This window comes from Corythoichthys intestinalis, chromosome 13 (genome assembly GCF_030265065.1).
Source record: "Corythoichthys intestinalis isolate RoL2023-P3 chromosome 13, ASM3026506v1, whole genome shotgun sequence".
Classification (NCBI taxonomy): domain Eukaryota; kingdom Metazoa; phylum Chordata; class Actinopteri; order Syngnathiformes; family Syngnathidae; genus Corythoichthys; species Corythoichthys intestinalis.
In genome coordinates, this window is record NC_080407.1 from 9,545,651 (window position 1) to 9,564,316 (window position 18,666).

At 42.4% G+C, this 18,666-nt stretch overlaps 1 protein-coding gene across 2 annotated transcripts in view; it reads right to left on the reverse strand.

The window, feature by feature from the left end:
- The window catches only part of cacna1c (calcium channel, voltage-dependent, L type, alpha 1C subunit), a 241,530-nt gene that overhangs the window by 39,134 nt on the left and 183,730 nt on the right, over positions 1 to 18,666 (reverse strand). For both annotated transcript variants that reach the window (XM_057855351.1, XM_057855352.1), the window contains exons 9-18: positions 13,941 to 14,028; positions 10,010 to 10,094; positions 8,707 to 8,797; positions 4,876 to 4,902; positions 4,097 to 4,257; positions 3,952 to 4,025; positions 3,725 to 3,876; positions 563 to 764; positions 383 to 503; positions 25 to 139 (exon numbers count right to left, since the gene is read on the reverse strand). In XM_057855351.1, coding sequence (XP_057711334.1) covers positions 25 to 139; positions 383 to 503; positions 563 to 764; positions 3,725 to 3,876; positions 3,952 to 4,025; positions 4,097 to 4,257; positions 4,876 to 4,902; positions 8,707 to 8,797; positions 10,010 to 10,094; positions 13,941 to 14,028 — 1,116 coding nt within the window. The remainder of the gene's footprint in view (positions 1 to 24; positions 140 to 382; positions 504 to 562; positions 765 to 3,724; positions 3,877 to 3,951; positions 4,026 to 4,096; positions 4,258 to 4,875; positions 4,903 to 8,706; positions 8,798 to 10,009; positions 10,095 to 13,940; positions 14,029 to 18,666) is intronic.

Genomic DNA, 18,666 nt, shown 5'->3' on the forward strand with positions numbered 1-18,666 from the left:
CTCAGATTGAAATCCGTGCTGTACCTGGCCAGTTTTTTCCTCTCTTTCTCCTCCTCTTCCTCCTTCTGGGCGGACGTCAAGCTCTCAGCATCGGCCAGATTGTCAACGGCGATAGCCAAGAAGACGTTCAGTAGTATATCTGGTCACGGGGCGATATTAAGGATGTTGCTGATCCGTCACGTCATCGATCCTCGTGGATGTAACCTTTAAGTGCGACTTCCCCTTGCCCTAGGGATGCCCGGCTGAATTTGTATGAGCCGCTTGAGAGCATTCCAATACAAAAACTACTGACTTTTCAAAATTCAGAGGGAATTACAACCCATTTTTCAACACATTTTACCCATAAGGAATCTTCCGTCTCTACATTTTGCTGTCAGGATACAGTTTCCGCAAATGAATAAGATGATGAAGTAAATGCAGACCAGCATGCCGGGGAATGAGGGTCCACCATACGCCATGATTCCGTCATACATCACAGAGTTCCAGTCTTCTCCGGTTAAGATCTGATGAATCGGCAATTTCAAAACCTTTGTTCTCAAAAAGACGCTTTTAGAGGATTTACCTGGAAGACTGTCAACAGCGACTGGGGGAAATTGTCAAAAGTGCTCCGTCGGGTTTCCTCGAAGTTGAACTTGCCGCCAAAAAGCTGCATGCCCAGCAGGGAGAAGATGATGATGAAGAGGAAGAGCAGGAGCAGCAGGGAGGCGATGGAGCGGACAGAGTTCAGCAAGGAGGCCACCAAGTTGGAGAGAGAGTTCCAGTATCTGGATTTGACACAGTCAAAATATTTAGTCACTTCTGTCTTTTGAAGTAGAATTACTGGAAGTCACTCACAGCAGGGGGTGCTGAAGATCTTATTTTGTTTTTCCCAATCCAAAAACAGCCGTTTCGATCCACATTTGTCATGCTGGGGCGTGCGAAATAGCAGCACACACGCATGCTGGATAGTTAACATACTACTACTACTACTACTAGGCTACTACAAAGACAGCTTTCCATTTCACCTACAGTGTTGGAGTTTTTATATTGGAAATAAAAGCGCCCATGTATTATAATGCAAATCATCGAAGCAATGACACAGAAACACATTTGAAAACTAAAATGGGCTCTGCACGCCGGCAGCTCAACAGCAACAACAAACAATAATATGGCCACAATGCAAGCGTATCTTAACTATTTAAAGTTATCCAGGGTCTAAACCTGCCGCAAACTTTCCTCGCTGGTCACCAATAAACTAAGAGTACAGTATAAACTATCATAATCCTTGTCATTTTCGACCTCGAGTTGAATTTTTAAAAATATTCGCGAATATGTTTTTACGCTATGTTAACGCCTCCTTTGTCAACGGTTAACTTTTCCATTCCAATAGCACCCAAGGTGTCAGGTGGTGACCACATTATTAACAAAAAAACAAACAAACAAAAAAAAAACCTACCTTTTTCAACATATATATTGAATCCTCACAGTTAATAATACGTTATTGTTTCAACAGGTTATAGTTATTTGTGTATTTTTAACTCCCCCCCCAAAAAAATAAATCTAGCAAAACGGTAATTTCCCCCCTCCCCAACACCAGGGGGTGCTGCAGCACCCTCAGTACCCCACTTCCTGCGCCACTGTAGACTTACAGGTAGTCCATAGGTTACGAACGAGTTCCGTTCCTACGCTGGCGACATAACCCGAATTTCCGTGTAAGTCGGAATCAACCCTTTAAGCATTCCTAAATCTCAAAATAACTATCCAAAAACTCCCAAAGTATTGCATTTTGTTTAATAATGGAGGATACACTGCCTTCTGGTGGCAGCGTTGTGTCTGGCTGGACTGTCGCCTTGTATGACTGAGAAGCAGACGTCATGGATCATATAGCTGCGCTCTGGTTTGGCTCACGTAAGGCTGTAAGTTGTTTCTGCTAATATATGTTTATGTATGCATTTTAAATTAAATTTACGGCTACAGTTTGTGGAATTAAGTGTGAGCAATTTGCTATGTTATGCTAGAGGACTTTTGTTAGGCAAATTAGGCTAATTAAATCTACTAAATTCATATACTGATCAGACTAGATGGATGTTTGAACAGCAAATGCGAGTCGTACTACGTGTACATACGTGTGTTACTGCTTTACAAATTGTCAAAAGTGAAGGTAGTCAAAAGCTTCAAAAAGCACAATTGCCTTGTTTGCTGTCTGTAAAACTGAACAACTTCGGATTTAGTGAGGACAGAACACGTCATATTAATAAAGTAAAAAAAAAAAAAAAAAAAGATACTATGAGGTACAATAAATGTGAAAAAACAAAACAAAAACAAAAAAACGACTGAGGACAAAATAGTGGATGAGACTCTGGCGTCGTAAAGTCGAAATCGCATAAGTCGAGTACGTCGTAACTAGACATGTGCCGATTTCCTGTTCCAAGGTATACCTTGGTATGAAAACGTCACGGTATCAAAACCGCAAAAATTTTGTCAAACCGTCCCTAAGGTATTAGCTATTTTAGCTATTTTACTCTTATAAGGCTCAGCCCTCCCCTATCGGTTTTTGCTTAGTGTCAGTGCGTCAGCTGTGCTACACGATGGCTGAAGGAGGTGAAACGCCTGAACTTTTTCCCCCGTCGAAGAAAACGAAATCGCTGCTATGGGAATACCATATTGGCCCGACTATAAGACGGCCCTGATTATAAGACGACCCCCTCTTTGAAAAGACTTTTTGAACACCAAATTAATTTTTATACAGAAAATAATTACAGTACATCCGAAACAAATGATTATAACAATATATTTGAGAGAAAAAGCATGTTATTTTGCCTCATTCAAATCTTAATATCGAACATTTAAATATGTAAACTAAAGTGCAATCACATTCGTAAATGAATGGCTTCTGGTTTTTGAAATGTAAATAAACACATCTATTGTGATAAAACAACAAAATTGCAATAACTGCATTAACCATCAAAGTGAAGTCTAACTAGTTTCGAAACAAATCTGAATAAGGAAAAACATTGCAATAAAATAATGCAAACTGGTTAAACTTGAGAGCAGCCGAGATTTGTCATGACAGAACATCGCTTCAATGATATCTGGCACCATCTAGCGTCGTGAATGGGTATACTGCCTAGACCGCGAATATAAGACGACCCCCACTTTTTCAGTCTTATTTCAATGCAAAAAACACCGTCTTATATTCGGGCCAATACGGTACTTTGGCTACAGAAAAGTTACAGACGGCCCCAGCTTAGAGGAGGAGGGCCAACCAATATGTAGAACATGTTTGGACAGGGTGGCTGCCGAGGAAGCAATACTTCCAATATGATTTCGCTTTTATACAAAATTAAAGGTTAGCAAACACTGTCATGAACGTTTCCCACCAGCTACGAGAGTTAACTCCAGCGTGTTTAGTGTGTCTAGCGGTGGTAAAACGTGGCATTTTTTTCTCTCTGGCAACTGTCTGTCTTGTGAAAGAGTGTTTGTTTAATGCAAACATGATATGAGTCATACACACGTGCTTTTTATAGAAAATAATTCAATTATTTTTGTTCTAATGGTAATAATGTTTAGTGTCTCAAAGTAACATTTTAGAGCTGTAATTGCAATACCGTGACACTGTGAAACCGTGATATTTTGGCTTAAGGTTATCATACCGTCAGAATATCATACTGGCACATGTCTAGTCGTAACCCAGGGACAACCTGTATGTTTAACAAACAAACAAAAAAAAAATCACGAATCACACCTAGTTATTTTGAAGATCCTTAGCAAGCGTACACAACGCAGCACAGAGATGCCAAGAGGCGACATGATCTTGGTTTCCACCAGGATGGTCTCCAGGATCCCTCCGCAGACGACAAAGCTGTCGAAGCGGTTGAAGAGCGACACGAAGTACGCCTAAGGAGATTAAAAACATTTTTTTTTTTTTTACAAGATTTGCAACTTGTTGTCATTCATTTGAATCATTTGCACCTGAAGGCCCAGACTGTACATCTTCAACAGCATTTCACCAGTGAAGAGTGCTAATAACACCTTGTTGGCTATGTCTATGCAACACAGGCAAAAAAATAAGGTGAGTAGAATAAATTAGCAACTAGAAATTCAAAACATTGAGTACCTTGTATGTCTGTTAACCACTGAGGCTGCTGGTGATGTTCCGAGGCGATGGTCAGAGTGTTGAGGAAAACCAGGAAGATGACCAGCCAATAGAAAACCTGCGATTTGACCGCCGCACGACACTTGCGCCTGCACAGCCGATTCCATCTTCGAGAATAGCGACTGAAGACCGGGATAAAAAAAGAGAAAAAGGAGAACAGGATACAGGAAAAAGTCAATACGAGTGATGAGGAGCACTCACAATTATTGTTGGGAGCGCACCAAAAACATCACATTTAATTCAATCTGAAGATGTGAACATTAAGTTAAAGGCTGCCATTGGTTGAGATCTCCAAGTTCAAATGGATTGGGTGTCTATTAACACTAAAACATTTGTTAAATTTGGTCTCACTACTCGCTTTTGTCTATGTAACTCAAACCTCAAAACCCATAACACCGACACAAACAATTAATTTTTATTGTTTTCATTCCATCCAATTTTTGCGTTTGACCTTCTTCCTCTGGCTCGGAGTCATCTTTCTTATTTATAAAAGAGGAAAACTGAAAAAAAATTTCTTTCCTCCGTTTGTGAGCAAGGAATGTCACACGGGACACAATTCCACAAGACAACAGAAGCCGACATGCGCTCGCACAGTTGCTACGAAACTGTCTAATTTTTCAAACAACTTTATTTGTCAAATACACGCACACGCACATTGAGTGAGAGCACAAATTCCACTGTGGTGTTAAGTTGGGAGCAGGTGAACGGAGCGGGGACGATGGCAAACAACATGTACTAACCTGAACTTGGATTTGGAGATCCTATTTCTGGAACACAGAGAACAAAATGGATTATACACACAGACGCACGCACACGCATACAGACACAACGTGAAGGGTGATTTGAGACGGATTTGCTGCGACAATCTTCAGTACCGCTTGTTAGATTTATTCAAATCACCCTGTGAGGACATATATAAAGTGGCAACCAGTCAATAGCAACAAAGAAAGCAAGTATTTTCTTGATCGGAATCCAAATTTCATGAATAATTTGGTAACAACGTCAATTAGGGTTTGATTGTTTGCCACTGGAACATCAACATGAACAGAGGACTGAGGACAAAGAGATTGGGGAACCAAACTGCAAACAAATTCCTTTCACAGCACCTTTACTGCTTAAATTCTATAAACGTCAATGGCAGGGAATGTTAAAAATGCAACTCTTATTTCCAAATAATTCAATTTGCACGGTGGCCTGGAGATTTTGTTGCTCGACCCCGTTCAGAACTCATAATGTGTATCTCTTTTACTATTGAAATGAACAAAAATGCGACAGGCCACGCAGAAATATCTGAAAAAAGCACTCCAAATCACTTGAAAACACTCAAAATGTGAGCTCAAAACTTGCCAAGACACATACACACAAAAAAAAAAATCATATCTGTCCATCAAAGTTTCAGCCGGTTCAAGTTCCTTCTCCCCTTGCGTCCGTCTCGATGAAGAGATCAGCGGGAGTTGAAGACGACCCAAGGTTTGCCTCCATGGCGACGAGAAGGATAAATACTCAAAGCCTTATCGCCATAATAGCACGGCCTGGCTCTGGTGCTGCGTAGTCTTACAATGGGAAGGTGAAGGTCCTTATTCTATAACAGTTACAAGGCTCTCTATTCAGGTTTATCGCATTCTTCTGAAGAGTTGAAAAACATTAAAACTTGTCACTCAAGTCCATCCATCTATCCATTATCTACCGCTTAATCTGGGGTGAGGTTGCAGAGGCAGCTGCTTTAGCAGGGAAGCCTAGACTTTCCTCTTCTCAGGCACTTGAACCAACTCCTCTGGCGGGATCCCAACGCGTTCCCATGCCAGCTGAGAGAGACTCTCCAGCGTGTCCTGGGTCATTCCCGAGGGCATGCCCAGCACACCTCTCCAGGGAGGCGTCCCGGAAGCATGCAAAACCAGATGCCCGTGCTACCTTAGCTGGCTCCTCTCAACGAGAAGGAGTAGCGGCTTGACCCTGAGTCCCTCACGGATAACTGGGCTTCTCACCCTATTTCTAAGGGCGAGCCCGGACACTCTGCGGAGGAAACTCATTTCGACTGCTTGTATCCGGGATCTTGTTCTTTCTGTCACAACCCAAAGCTCGTGACCATAGGTGAGCGTAGGAGCATCTATCGACTGGTAAATCGAGAGCTTCGCCTTTTGGCTCAGCTCCTTCTTTACCACAACAGAGCGACGCAGAGTCCGCATCACTGCAGACGCTGAACCGATCCACTTGTCGATCTCCCGCTCCCTCCTGCCCTCACTTGTTAACAAGACCCAGAGATACTTGAATTCCTTCATTTGGGGCAGGATCTCATTCCTGACCTGGAGAGGTCACGCCACCCTTTTCCGATTGAGGACCATGGCCTTGGAGGTGCTGATCTTCAGCTGTTTCACACTCAGCTGCAAACCGCTCCAGTAAGAGTTGGAGATCAAGGCTTGACGAAGCCAACAGCACCACATCATCTGCAAAAAGCAGTGATGCAATGCTGAGGCCACCAAACCAGACCCCCTCAATGTTTCGGCCGCACCAAGAAATTCTGTCCATAAAAGTTCAGAACAGAATCAAAGGGCAACCTTGGAGTCCAACCCTAACTGGGAACAGATTCGACTTACTGCCAGCAATGCGGACTAAACTCTGACACAGGTCATAGTGGTAGATTCAACTTCCCGATTAACCCTCCTCTTCAGCACCCTTGAATAGACTTTACCAGGGAGGCTGGGGAGTGTGATCCCTCTATTAGGCTCGAGCGTTTACGTCACAGCAGCACGGGATCATGCGAGATTTGCGACAACGCAGCCATTTCGGAAGCACGTCTGCATCACGGGACATTTAAACTTAACGGCAAATACAATTCAACTACGAGTGCCAAAGATGGAAAAAAGTAAGGAAAACTTGCCAGTTCGATACAGAAACAAACTTGTTACCACGGCGAAGGACAGATATGTGAGCAATTTTAAGAATGTGAACAATGTTGACCCTTATGAGCAAGCCGAACACAAATGGAATAAAGATGTCGACAAGCTTCCACCACTACGCGAAATGGACATCATGCTGTATTTAGTGTAAGTTACTACACTCATCAGCAATTCCGAAACTACAAATCGCTACAAAGCTACGAACAGTTTTGCTGCGGATGGGTGTAGGATCTGCACATTATGACCATAGCAAACGGCAACACCATCTTTCTAGCAAAGGTAGGCAATGTGTGTTTACATTAGTCTGTGACCACGGATGTACAAATTTTTTGTTGCAGAAAATGTAGCCGGTGTACAAATTCTTTGCCACTCTCTCACGTCAAAATATTACAGCTTTTTCATTTAGCAACGGCAGGAATTATGTCTTATGAAGACAATGCACATGTATGCATGCTAGTTGTTTAGCTGTAGCTATAGCTAACAACAGGCCAACTTAGAGCATAAAGTTACCAAAATTTGCGTAAACAAACGAAATTAACTTACCGGAGTGGAAGTGCATAGAGCAAACTCTGTGTGTAACTGGAGAATCAAACGTTATGCCCTTCCTTCTGATCGAGGCCACCCATGCCATTCTTCGACGTTTGGTAAGTTCAGATATGACCTTTCCCTCGCCTTTTCTCCATGTAGGGATCCGGAAGAAACTCAATGGTGTTCCGTCGAGCTGTACATTCTTCTTTCTATTCGATCGGTTGTTGCAATTCTTTACCGCACAATAATTTCCAACCATTTTTAAAGAGCGACCTGTGTTGAAATGCCTCACTGTTTATGTTTCCCGCTTCCAAAATGGCGATAGCGGCGGAAACCTCGCGAGTGCCACGTCATACGCTCGAGCCTAATGGTTGGAACACACCCTCCGGTCCCCCTTCTTAAAACGGGGGATACCACCCCGGTCTGTCAATCCAGAGGTACTGTCCCCGATGTCCACACGATGTTGTACAGGCGTGTGTCAACCACGACAGCCCCACAACATCTACAACCTTTAGGAACTCCGGGCGGCTTTCATCCACCCCTGAGGCCCTGCCACCAAGGAGCTTCAGCTTTTCACTCAAGTCGCCACTACAAAAATCGTTACGGGTTGAGTTTCTGGCAGCGCTCATGACATCATTTGTTTTTTGTCGTGGTCGTTTTTGGCCCAGACATATACCCACAAACAGCCAAACAAAGACAAAGTAACAGATGGACAGCGAGAGGAGAATGAATAAACACGAGTGCGCTGTGGATTCCACTGTCCCTCTGGTCAGAAAGAGTGTGTGCTTCCAACTCTGCATTGGCGTGCGGCGTGGGCGTGGGCGTGCGGGAGCGGGCCAGCTGGGGTCGGAGCAAGAAAGCGCTTGTTTGAATCTTGTCGTAAATGAACGGGCGGCCAGTGAGTCAGCTGTTGGTGAGGAGGGAAGCACTTGTGCGCTCCCAATCAAAGACGGCCGATCAGAACCAGAGGGGGACGTGAGAAATAAAGACGCTTTTACTAGCAGATGAGATGATTGATTCCTGGAATGAGAAAAGTTGTCCTTGCTCCCTAGGAGATTAATGTGCTGGGTGCCTTCTGACAGTTTGCTGGCTCCGATAATTAAAGGCATGATCCGGGTCCACTATCGAAAGGTGTCGAGTACTTACGCTAGCCGGGTACAGCAGGTTTCGCCTTCAACGTCGCCTCCGGGCGCGTTGTCCGTGTTGACCGATTCGTTCTCACTGGCTGGCATGCTCACTAAAAGAAACGTGAATACAGAGTCAATGACGGCGTCAGACGAGGAAATGTAATCAGTTGGTTGTGTAACACATGTCAATGTCAATGGCAGCCAGTGAGTTACCACCACTGCATTCGAAACAACACAACCTATTCCGCCAAACAAAAACATTTTAGCTAAGCTACTGTTAAGAATGTATTCCCAATTTGCATGACGGGTGTCTAAAGTAATCACACCTTACAACGTGACACACTTTGTGCTATTTACTGCCATGGTGCTTGGGGGACACAAGCGAAGCAACAGCTAATAGGTTGGATTTTCGAAGCCGGCAAGAATCCCCTTATGTTATTTCACAGCTCTCAGGGATATTAAAAGCTGCAAATTGCAGGCTTTCACGGGCAAACACTGCAAGTATATTAGCTTGTTTCTGTATGTTTTGTCACGGTTTTGAACAGAAACTGATCGTTTAGTTGTTTGTTCATTAACATGTCGAGAGGAAATGTACTGTACCAAAAGGATACGCTCGAGTGAGAGAAGTGACGAATGTGGAGAATGGGACGGCAGCCAACTGGAGAGGGACACTTGAGTGGCGTTGAAGAGGGAGCGAGAGGGGTGGGAGGGCTCGTGAAGGATGCTTCCATGAAGGCATTGATGGCGACAGGGGGGGGCGAGTGGCGGCGAGCCCGGGGATGAGACTGTTATCAAGTGATACATTGCTTTTTATTGCTTCTGTCAGTCTTTGGCTGCTGGCGGGAAGGAGCAGCAGCTCCCCTCACTGTCACCTCAAACGCTTATTGTAAAACCCTCCGGAGTCAGACGCTGCATGAGAATCTTAATGCCACCCGTGCGCGCAAAATAAGACATTCAGTGCTTAAAAAAAAAAAAAGAACCACAACTGCCACGCTCCTGGAATCTGACTGGACTCCCGACAAGAAAAACACGTCAGTTTCTTCAAATAACAAAAAACACAGTCGACTTGATTAGACAGCGAAAATCAGATGAGGATTCGTTCGGCACCGGGCTGAGCCACGTGTCGACCGATCCACTCGGGGCCTCGCGGTCTCTCCCGAGGCTAAAAAGCCTTTCAAATCCAGTGCCTCTACCTCAGTGCTGCTCTGAACTAGTTTAAAACCTATTGTTGGAGGAAGCCCCAAAAGACCTGAGCCAGAGCACAGTAAAAGGACAGATGGACGGGTAGCTAGCACAAGAAGAGCACATGCTTGAGGACTCACAATTTCTTGGTTTATCATCATCCAGACCCTCCTCTTCGTTCTCTGGGTCGATGTCTTCAGCCTGAGTGATCCAGTCTAAGTAGCCCTACATTGAACAGCAAGAGATAGATACATTTAATGCCAATAACAGGGGCGATGCTAGGGATTTTGGGCCCCATGAAAAGATATGACTTTGGGCCCCACCACCAGTGCCGGGGGGAACACACACATTTAGAGTATCAACTACGTTATTTCCTGCATTCTGGTGAATCTTTACTCACAAAATTGTGCATTTTCTGCATTTAAGATAAAAAAGAAAATATATTTATGTAAACATACACCGTATAGAGCAATAATGAATAGACTGATATCATCTATAAGAAATGTACTGAAGGACATCTTTTAAAATGTAAATATTAGGGCTGTCAAAATTATCGCGTTAACGCGCGGTAATTAATTTTTCAAATTAATCACGTTAAAATATTTGACGCAATTAACGCACATGTCCCGCTCAGACAGTATTCTGCCTTTTGGTAAGTTTTACAGCAAGGCTTTTTGTACTGTCTAACAGCGAACTCTTGTGGTCGCTTTGCGACATGGTTTATTGTTTTCTTGCCGGTTCAGTATGGCTGCACGACATCTTGGGCTGACGAATACGTTGTAATGTTGTGCTTATATGATCCTTGGACAAGATTTGTCCGTAAGTATGGTTGTTGTAAAGAATGTACATATTATGTTAGTAGGCGAAATGTTATATTTTTTGTATGAGATGCTTTTTTTTTTTTTTTTTATGTTTAGTGAACCTGTATAGCGTGCTAAGCTAACGTTGTTGCTAATGCAATGCTTGTGTACTTTTTTTTGTAGTTTTACGACGGTCTAAAGAGGACAATGGTTTGAGGCCATTTTATTTATAAATCAGATGAAAAAGGAAGAAGTCTGATTATTAAGGCGTCGTTCACTAGCTGTCTAGCTTTGGAAAAAGTAGACGCTTCGGAGTAAGGACAGCAAAGACAGATTTAAATGACAGTAGAGTGAAATGCCCACTACAGTCCTTATGTACCGTATGTTGAATGTATATATCCATCTTGTGTCTTATCTTTCCATTCCAACAATTTATTTTACAGTATATATAATTTATAGAAAAATACGGCATATTTTATAGATGGTTTGAATTGCGATTAATTTCGATTAATTACGATTAATTTTTAAGCTGTAATTAACTCGATTAAAAATTTTAATCTTTTGACAGCCCTAGTAAATATATTTTTATTAGAAATATTCTCAAAGCAAATAATGAATGACTTTTTTGACCTGTAGCAAGTGTATTTATCTAATGTAGCCATACATTTAACAGCTGTCACTGCATGATCCATAGTCCCTTGCTCAGCCTTACTCACCAAGAGCCCAGCGCTAGGGGTGTAACGGTACACAAAAATCTCGGTTCGGTACGTACCTCGGTTTTGAGGTCACGGTTCGGTTCATTTTCGGTACAGTAAGAAAACAAAATGCAAAATATAAATGTGCTAGTTGTTTATTACACACCTTTGTGCTTTCAACAATAGGAACATTAGCCTATACAAAGCTAGAATTCTGCTCAAAAAGTAGCGGGTATTTAAAGATAATCCAACAACAATCAGCTTTCTTTCTGAAAGAAAGAAGAAAAAAAGTCCTGTGCTAAAGAGAAAAGCAATCCCAATGACAAATATTTTAACATGTATTTTACAAATGAAATGCCTCAATGAATCATTCTTTTTTTCTTATGAATGGTTTTCAAAAGCTTTATTGGTAGATTTTCTCAAGTTAAAGCGCCACATCGAAATTAATAAATTTAATTGTGTAAGCAGGATCTGTGTATTATTCTTATTATTTAATTACAGGGGTTTTAGCTCATTTCAATTTATTTTAATGGGCTATTATTTATTTTATTATGTGTTTATATTTTACAAATGTGATGTAGTATTCATTTATATTGTATATTTTACGCTGTATAACTTTAGTTCTTATGTGAATATTAGTTCCTACTTGTTTTGTTTTGGTAGGAGGGTTTTGTATTCAACACGGGGCCGTGTTGGTTATTATTATAGCAGAGAAGACAGCAGTAAATCAACAAAGACAAGTCAACTGTGCCCCGATCTACCACTCAAGAGATTTGATGGACTCGATTGCATATTAGTTTGAAAATCGACCGGATCCACCGTATTTTTACACGAGTGACTTCCGGTCTGCCCGATCCTAGCTACCGGTAGTAGTATTGACACAGGAGGGTCGCGTCTCGCGTGAAATAATAAACTCTGCCGTTCTTTTCGCGTGCGTCGTGTTGAGCCGCTTCTGCGACTGGTGTGCATTGGCTGATTGACTTCAGCGCCCGCGTTTCACTGCGTTCTCGCGGCGGCCACATTGTCGCGCCGTTGACGTTTCTGGGTTATACTGTGTTGGTCCTCATTATAGTAGAGAAGACGGAGTAAATATAATCTACACAAAGAAACTGTAACCCGATCGACTCACAGCCTCGAAAAGTAAGGGTTGCATTACGTCAGAAACGAAATGGTTCAATACAAATACATGTACCGTTACACCCTTACCCAGCGCCGAGACTTCTTGCGAGCAAAGTCACTGATCAGCTTCCTAGCCAACTGACTTTCAATGGACAGCATGGCAAGATTAGAAAGCCTGTCCTGACACATAGTGGACTTCAAATAGTTATTTGAGTTTTAGCTTACTGAAAGCTCTCTCACCACCTGCAACCGTAACAGGGAGTGTCCAAAATATATAAGATATGTAAAGCGATGCACACTTCTCCTAAAATGCTTTGCAGCTACATCTTACAAATTGCATTCAGGAGACCAAGAGAGGACAGCTGTTTTAGTATGAAGAGCTTGCTAAGGGTTTGTCTGCTGTAGCGATTAAATGTAAGCTAAAAGTGGAGCAAACACTAGCTAGCAAACAAATTACAGTATTTCATTATGGAATAGGCTTAGCCCCATCTGGAAACTCGCGATTTCCACTATAGACTACAGCTCCGAAATGAAGTCCCTTGTTTCCAAACTAAATTCAATTGATGACAAACTAAAATCAATAAATTCTTGACAAACTTGATTCAAGCAGATTTAAAAAAAAAAAAAAAAAAAAAAAAAGAAAAATCCCACACCAACTTTCAACATCTGTAGGATACCATAAAATGCCGTCATTATTTGGAATTCATGCTTTTGAATAGGTGAATGACACTCATTGAAAACGGGAAAACTCTTACGGAGTGAGCTGGGACGTCGCTTTGGAGCTTTGTAATAGACATCTCGAGGTTTCAGATGGGGCTGGAGTGGGCTAAGATAACAGGTTAATTTTAAGCACCACACTGACACAAGATACCAACCTTCCTTTGTGAAGTACTTTGTCACATCCTGTTGGCCTTTTCTACCCCTCCTCCTGTTTTGCTTTCTTTTCTTTAGTCTTTTGATTACCCGTTTTTTGTTTTGAGAACATTTCTGCAGTACTGTGCACTCCAAGTCATTGACTGGTGTAAATGGCATGCGCACCGCTGCTCCCAGTCTGATCGAAGGAAGGGCGGACCGAACCATTTAATGAAAATCTGAGGGGTGGCTGGCAATACGTACAGTGCGGAGAACAAGTATGTACTGTACTGTGAGTGGGTTTTCCCATTTGCAGTGTATCAAATACTTGTTCTCCCCACTGTATGCTCTCTGGGTGTTTACTTTATGCCAAACACAAAACAAGGAAAAGAAACCCTTCATTTTTATTCCTATTAAAATTATAATGATTGATATTTAAAATTTGCAAATGATAACCTAATGTTCTAATTTTCTTTTTGGGCATTGGCCCTTAGAAATCATCACTTTTCACCCCTATATGACACCCCTGGCCAAAAAATAAAACGGTTAGCACTCCTAATAATCATATTCTCTAAGACTTACAACGTCCAAACACAGCATCCTACCTTGAGATCCTCCTCCAGCTGCTGTTTTTCTCTGAGTTTCTGGAAGTCGCCACGGGCTTTGGCCTTTTCCCTCTCCTTGGAAAACTCTCTGGGAGGAGGGAGGAATAGACACCCGAGAATCATAGAAGGAGAAAGACAGGAAAACAAATCTAAGGTGAAAGTCTTGTTCAAATAAATCCGCTTTTTGATGATGTGCCTCTGAAATGTGCAAGGAGGGAAAACCTGTCAAGGAGCTGAAGAGTGTTAGTGTGAAAATTGGACTCACATGTAGTCCATTTTTTTCCTCCTCTCAATTTCACTCACGTGCTATAATGTAATGGTATTATCTCATACCATACAGTTTGTGGTGTAAAACCAGGTTACTCCGCCTAAGCGAGTCGACGAAGGAGCTCAGAGGTCAGCGCGCATCACCGAGCTCATTGGCTCGTGTTTGCCGACTGATTGCGCGGGTCACCAACCAGTCGGGCAGCGCACGGTCATTCGGAATGAAGACAAACGCTTCATCTTGAAAAACCCTCTCTTGGCTTCAACAGGGCTTCTGTTGTTTCCATTTCAAAGACCATGTCGCCGCCTCACTCTGATTCCCAGTTAGCCATAAATTATCACGCCGCCCCGAGCCCCTCCCACCTCCCTCCATCCTGGAACACACTGCGGATGAAGCAGTTGGTAAAAGGTCAGGCTGTGTAGTGTGTTAACGGCATCATTAGTCACAAGTCAGACAAAGAGTCCGACAGCCGAGCCACCCCGAGCTGTTTGTGCCAAATAGACTTTTATTATTTCTTTCCTTTTCCCTCCACAGTGCTGCTGGCGTATCATCCCGAGTATCACGCCTCGGAGGACAAACGGTCTCGGGTTTGCATTTTTCATCGTTTCACATTCATTCATTCAAAATAAATAGCCAAGAGTGGTTTGAATTTGAAGGAATGGTGACATTCGGAATGTATTATCAGCGAGCTCGATCCCTGTAGTTTGACAAACGTATTTTGGCAATTATAACTTGTTTATTTCCAAGTAAACCATTAAAGGCCCTCTCAAGCTTTTTTAGATTATAATTTCCGCTATCCCAAAAGATCTGTATCAGTATCTTTACCACGGTACATCCTTCGAGACTCCAAATGTTTATCACTTACGCATCCTATTTACTTTAAACGCCTTTTGACAGTTTTGCGCAGTCCAAACTGCTTTTCATGTTCATGTTTTTCCATAAAGGCAGCTAAGTGACATTTTCGCAGGGAGTTAATACCCGTGAAGTTGTCGGCGTCGCTCGACGTCAACAGATGCTAAAGTATGATTTCACCGCATTTGGCTGCAAGGATAATGGCTGAAACATACATGCTGAAGCGCTATTCCAGGGGCTTTGAAATTAAACATTACCAGATGGAATACGAGACGGTATTGTATTTTGCAGCCCTTGTAATTTTCGTCTTTTGGACGATAATACTTATTAGTCTTATTTTAGTCGTTTTAAAATGTGTTCGTCATCCTCTAGTTTTTGTTGACATTAACTTGACGATCTAAACGGGACAAGTCGCATAAAAGTGGAGCATTTCAAATCCCATCTAGGACACTTTCGTATGTGGTTAAAATCTGATCTGGGCCACATTTTTCCAGAATGTGGCTGAGGTCTGAACTGTCAAGTCTCCCAAATCAGAATTCATGCAGCAATTACGTCAGCAAAGAGCGAGGGGCACGGAGGACTGCAGTGAAGGAGCTGTACATTAGGGTTAGCGCCTAGCTTGAACTATGCTAAGCATGAGAATGCTCAGTTTTCATTTTGTGCAACAAATGAGCTGTTCTGTATTTCAAGAGAGTCAGGGCAAACTGACTCAATGTGTATGAGTCATGTATACGTTCTATCAATCCATATAAACTTTGAATATGAGACTAAAATATGATCACCCTAGAATGACGTAGAGCCAGCATGTGTAGTCATTTGTTTTGAAACTAGACTGTCTAGTTTTAGTCGACGTTTACTCAATGTTTTCATCTGTAAAATTCAAAATTTTTACTCCAAAAATAAAGGTTCCCAACTATTTTGAATGAACATTGACAGACGACCACATACTGTAGCATCTACAAATCATCAACTTAGTGATAACACACACTCAGCAGGAAAACAGTACATTATTTTCAATGAATTATACCCAGATGACACCACAAACGCGAGCGTGAATGCTATGCTAATGCTACAAGTTACATTTAGTGTGTGATGATCACTCAGCACACACCTTGAAAGGCTAAAGCAACATCCGTATTCTCTCTTGCCAAGATGAGACAAATCTTCCTGTGGATGTTTCAAAATGAGTAATGGGGAGACTTGACACTGGTCAGTTTGGGGGCAGGGGGGTGCAGCACGTCACATGAGCAGTGATGGGAGTAACGCCGTTATAAATAACACCGTTACGTAACGGCGTTATTTTTTCAGTAACAAGGTAATCTAACTAATTACTTTTTTTGCCGTTACAACGCCGTTACCGTTACTGACGGTCAAAAGCGGTGCGTTACTTTGAATAATAAATTGAAGAAACAACCAACCGTGTCGAGTCGAGACTCTGCTCTGTTGATTTTTCATCCAAGACTTGAGGTGCGTTCAGGTTCGAGAATAGCGCACGTACTTCTGACTCCAAGCTGTTTGTCCCTGCTCATTCAATTAGACAATGCTTTCCAAAGTTTGGTAACGTTTCTGTGTTTGCTACACCTGCTGCTAGCCTCGTTACCATCTCCCACTGTCAGCCAGCAATAATTCTGCTTCCATCTTGAGGACAGCAGACGCTTTGAAGGTTACGTGAATTGTCGGGAAACGGGCCTGCCTGAATGCAGCCCCTCGAGAGATGCGATAGAAGTGATTGGGATTGGCTGAGGGTTAGAGTCGTGTGTCTTGGTAAGCCAATCAGAGCCAGTGATTTCACAAGCAACCTGAAACAGCGCGTGCGGCAAACACACACACGCAAAACAGATGCACAGGGTCGGGATGGCAGAGCATTCAGAAGAAAAATTGTCCTTTAAGAGGTGGAGATATAGACACTATTTCAAGTTTGTCGAAATTAAAGGAAAGAACCTGCATGTAATGTGTAATCTATGTCCCGAGGCAAAGCTTTTGTTGACATCCGTGGTAAGCAATTCAAATCTGCTGAAGCACCTAACAAGTTAACTACCTGTCTGTTCTTCTCTATTCCACTGACTCCAATACTGCTCAGAAAATTTCAAATTCTTTGACATACAACAAGTTCTTTTTAAAGTAACGGAAATAGTTACTTCCCTGGTAACTAGTTACTTTTACTGTAGAGTAATTCAGTTACTAACTCAGTTACTTTTTGGAAGAAGTAGTGAGTAATGTAACTAATTACTTTTTTAAAGTAACGTGCCCAACACTGCACATGAGTGACACAACCAGACATTGCTACGATGCAGGCTAACTACACATAAAATATCACATATTGTGAACATGTGACGGGAACTATGTCGCATTTTCATCTGGTCAGATGAAAACTAGCGCTCGTTTTGTTATGTTTAAGTCTCCTAAGACACGTTTTTAGCTTGTTATGGTCTCGTCATCGTCATGAAAAAAAATGTTTGTCAATGAAATATTTTGGTTATAGAAATATTTTAGTAAAATGAAATAAAAACTAAAGAAAGAGTTCTCCTGAGCCAAAGCTGAAAGGAAGAGGTTAGTCTCAAGCGAGCTCGGACCCTGCCCTTACCCGCTCAATACCCCCAGAACCAAGTTAAGCACAAAGAAGGATCCAATGATGATTAAGGTGACAAAATACACCCACGGCCACTTGTAGCCTACGGCGTCATTCACCTGGTGGAGAGATGGAGGAACAGGGAAAGGAAGTATAGGAAAAGGTTAGCTGCTTAATAATAGCCTTGGATGTGCATAACTCTCCGCCTTCGGCCAGCTGCACTTGATGAATTCATGAATGCGGCTCATTTCCGAACGCGCAACGGGAGCAGGTGCCTTTCTGGAAAGTGAGGGCGAGGCTGGAGGTTCAACCTCAAATTAGCTAATTGCCCGCTTAATTAATTACTCAAGAGAGGAGGCTTTATAGTCAGACATTGTGCAGCAAGACACCCCTGGACCTGACGATACTAAAGTGCTCGATCTCATTTTCCCACGTTTTTTGCTTCATTTTGGAATATTCGGATCAAGATAGAGCAGTAATTAGTGCCGTGATGATTTGTGGAGATAGATCAAAGTCAAAATGGGAATTATCATTTTTTTAAAAAATTCCCCTCAACTCCGTGATGCAAGTTTTTGTTCGTTCCACTTCCATGCCTGACCTGGGTGAATTATTCATCCCTCGGCGTGTCCCCGCAGGCCGAGCGTTGCTTGTACTCAGCAAAGCAACCCGGGTCACTTGCCGGACCAGCACTTATTCAAAACACGTTTTTTTTCCCGCTTCTATCCTTGACTTAACCCAGTGCTTCTCAATTATTTTTTGTTTCGCCCCTCCAAGAAGACGTAAACGTTTCGCGCCCCCTCAACTCTATGCCGCCACTTTAAATGGTATCATTTTATTTTTGCTGGCATTATTTTGCAATGAGCAACTTGGTATGCCACCTTATATTTTGCTAACAGTGCTCGCTGGTTTACTGATGTAACACTGACGGGAAGTTGGACGATTGTTGGCAATATTCGGCATGTTTTCTCTGAAAAAAAAAAAAAAATCAAGTGACCTATCAATGCGATTGGGGTCTAATGTCTTTAAGTGACGTGTTAAGG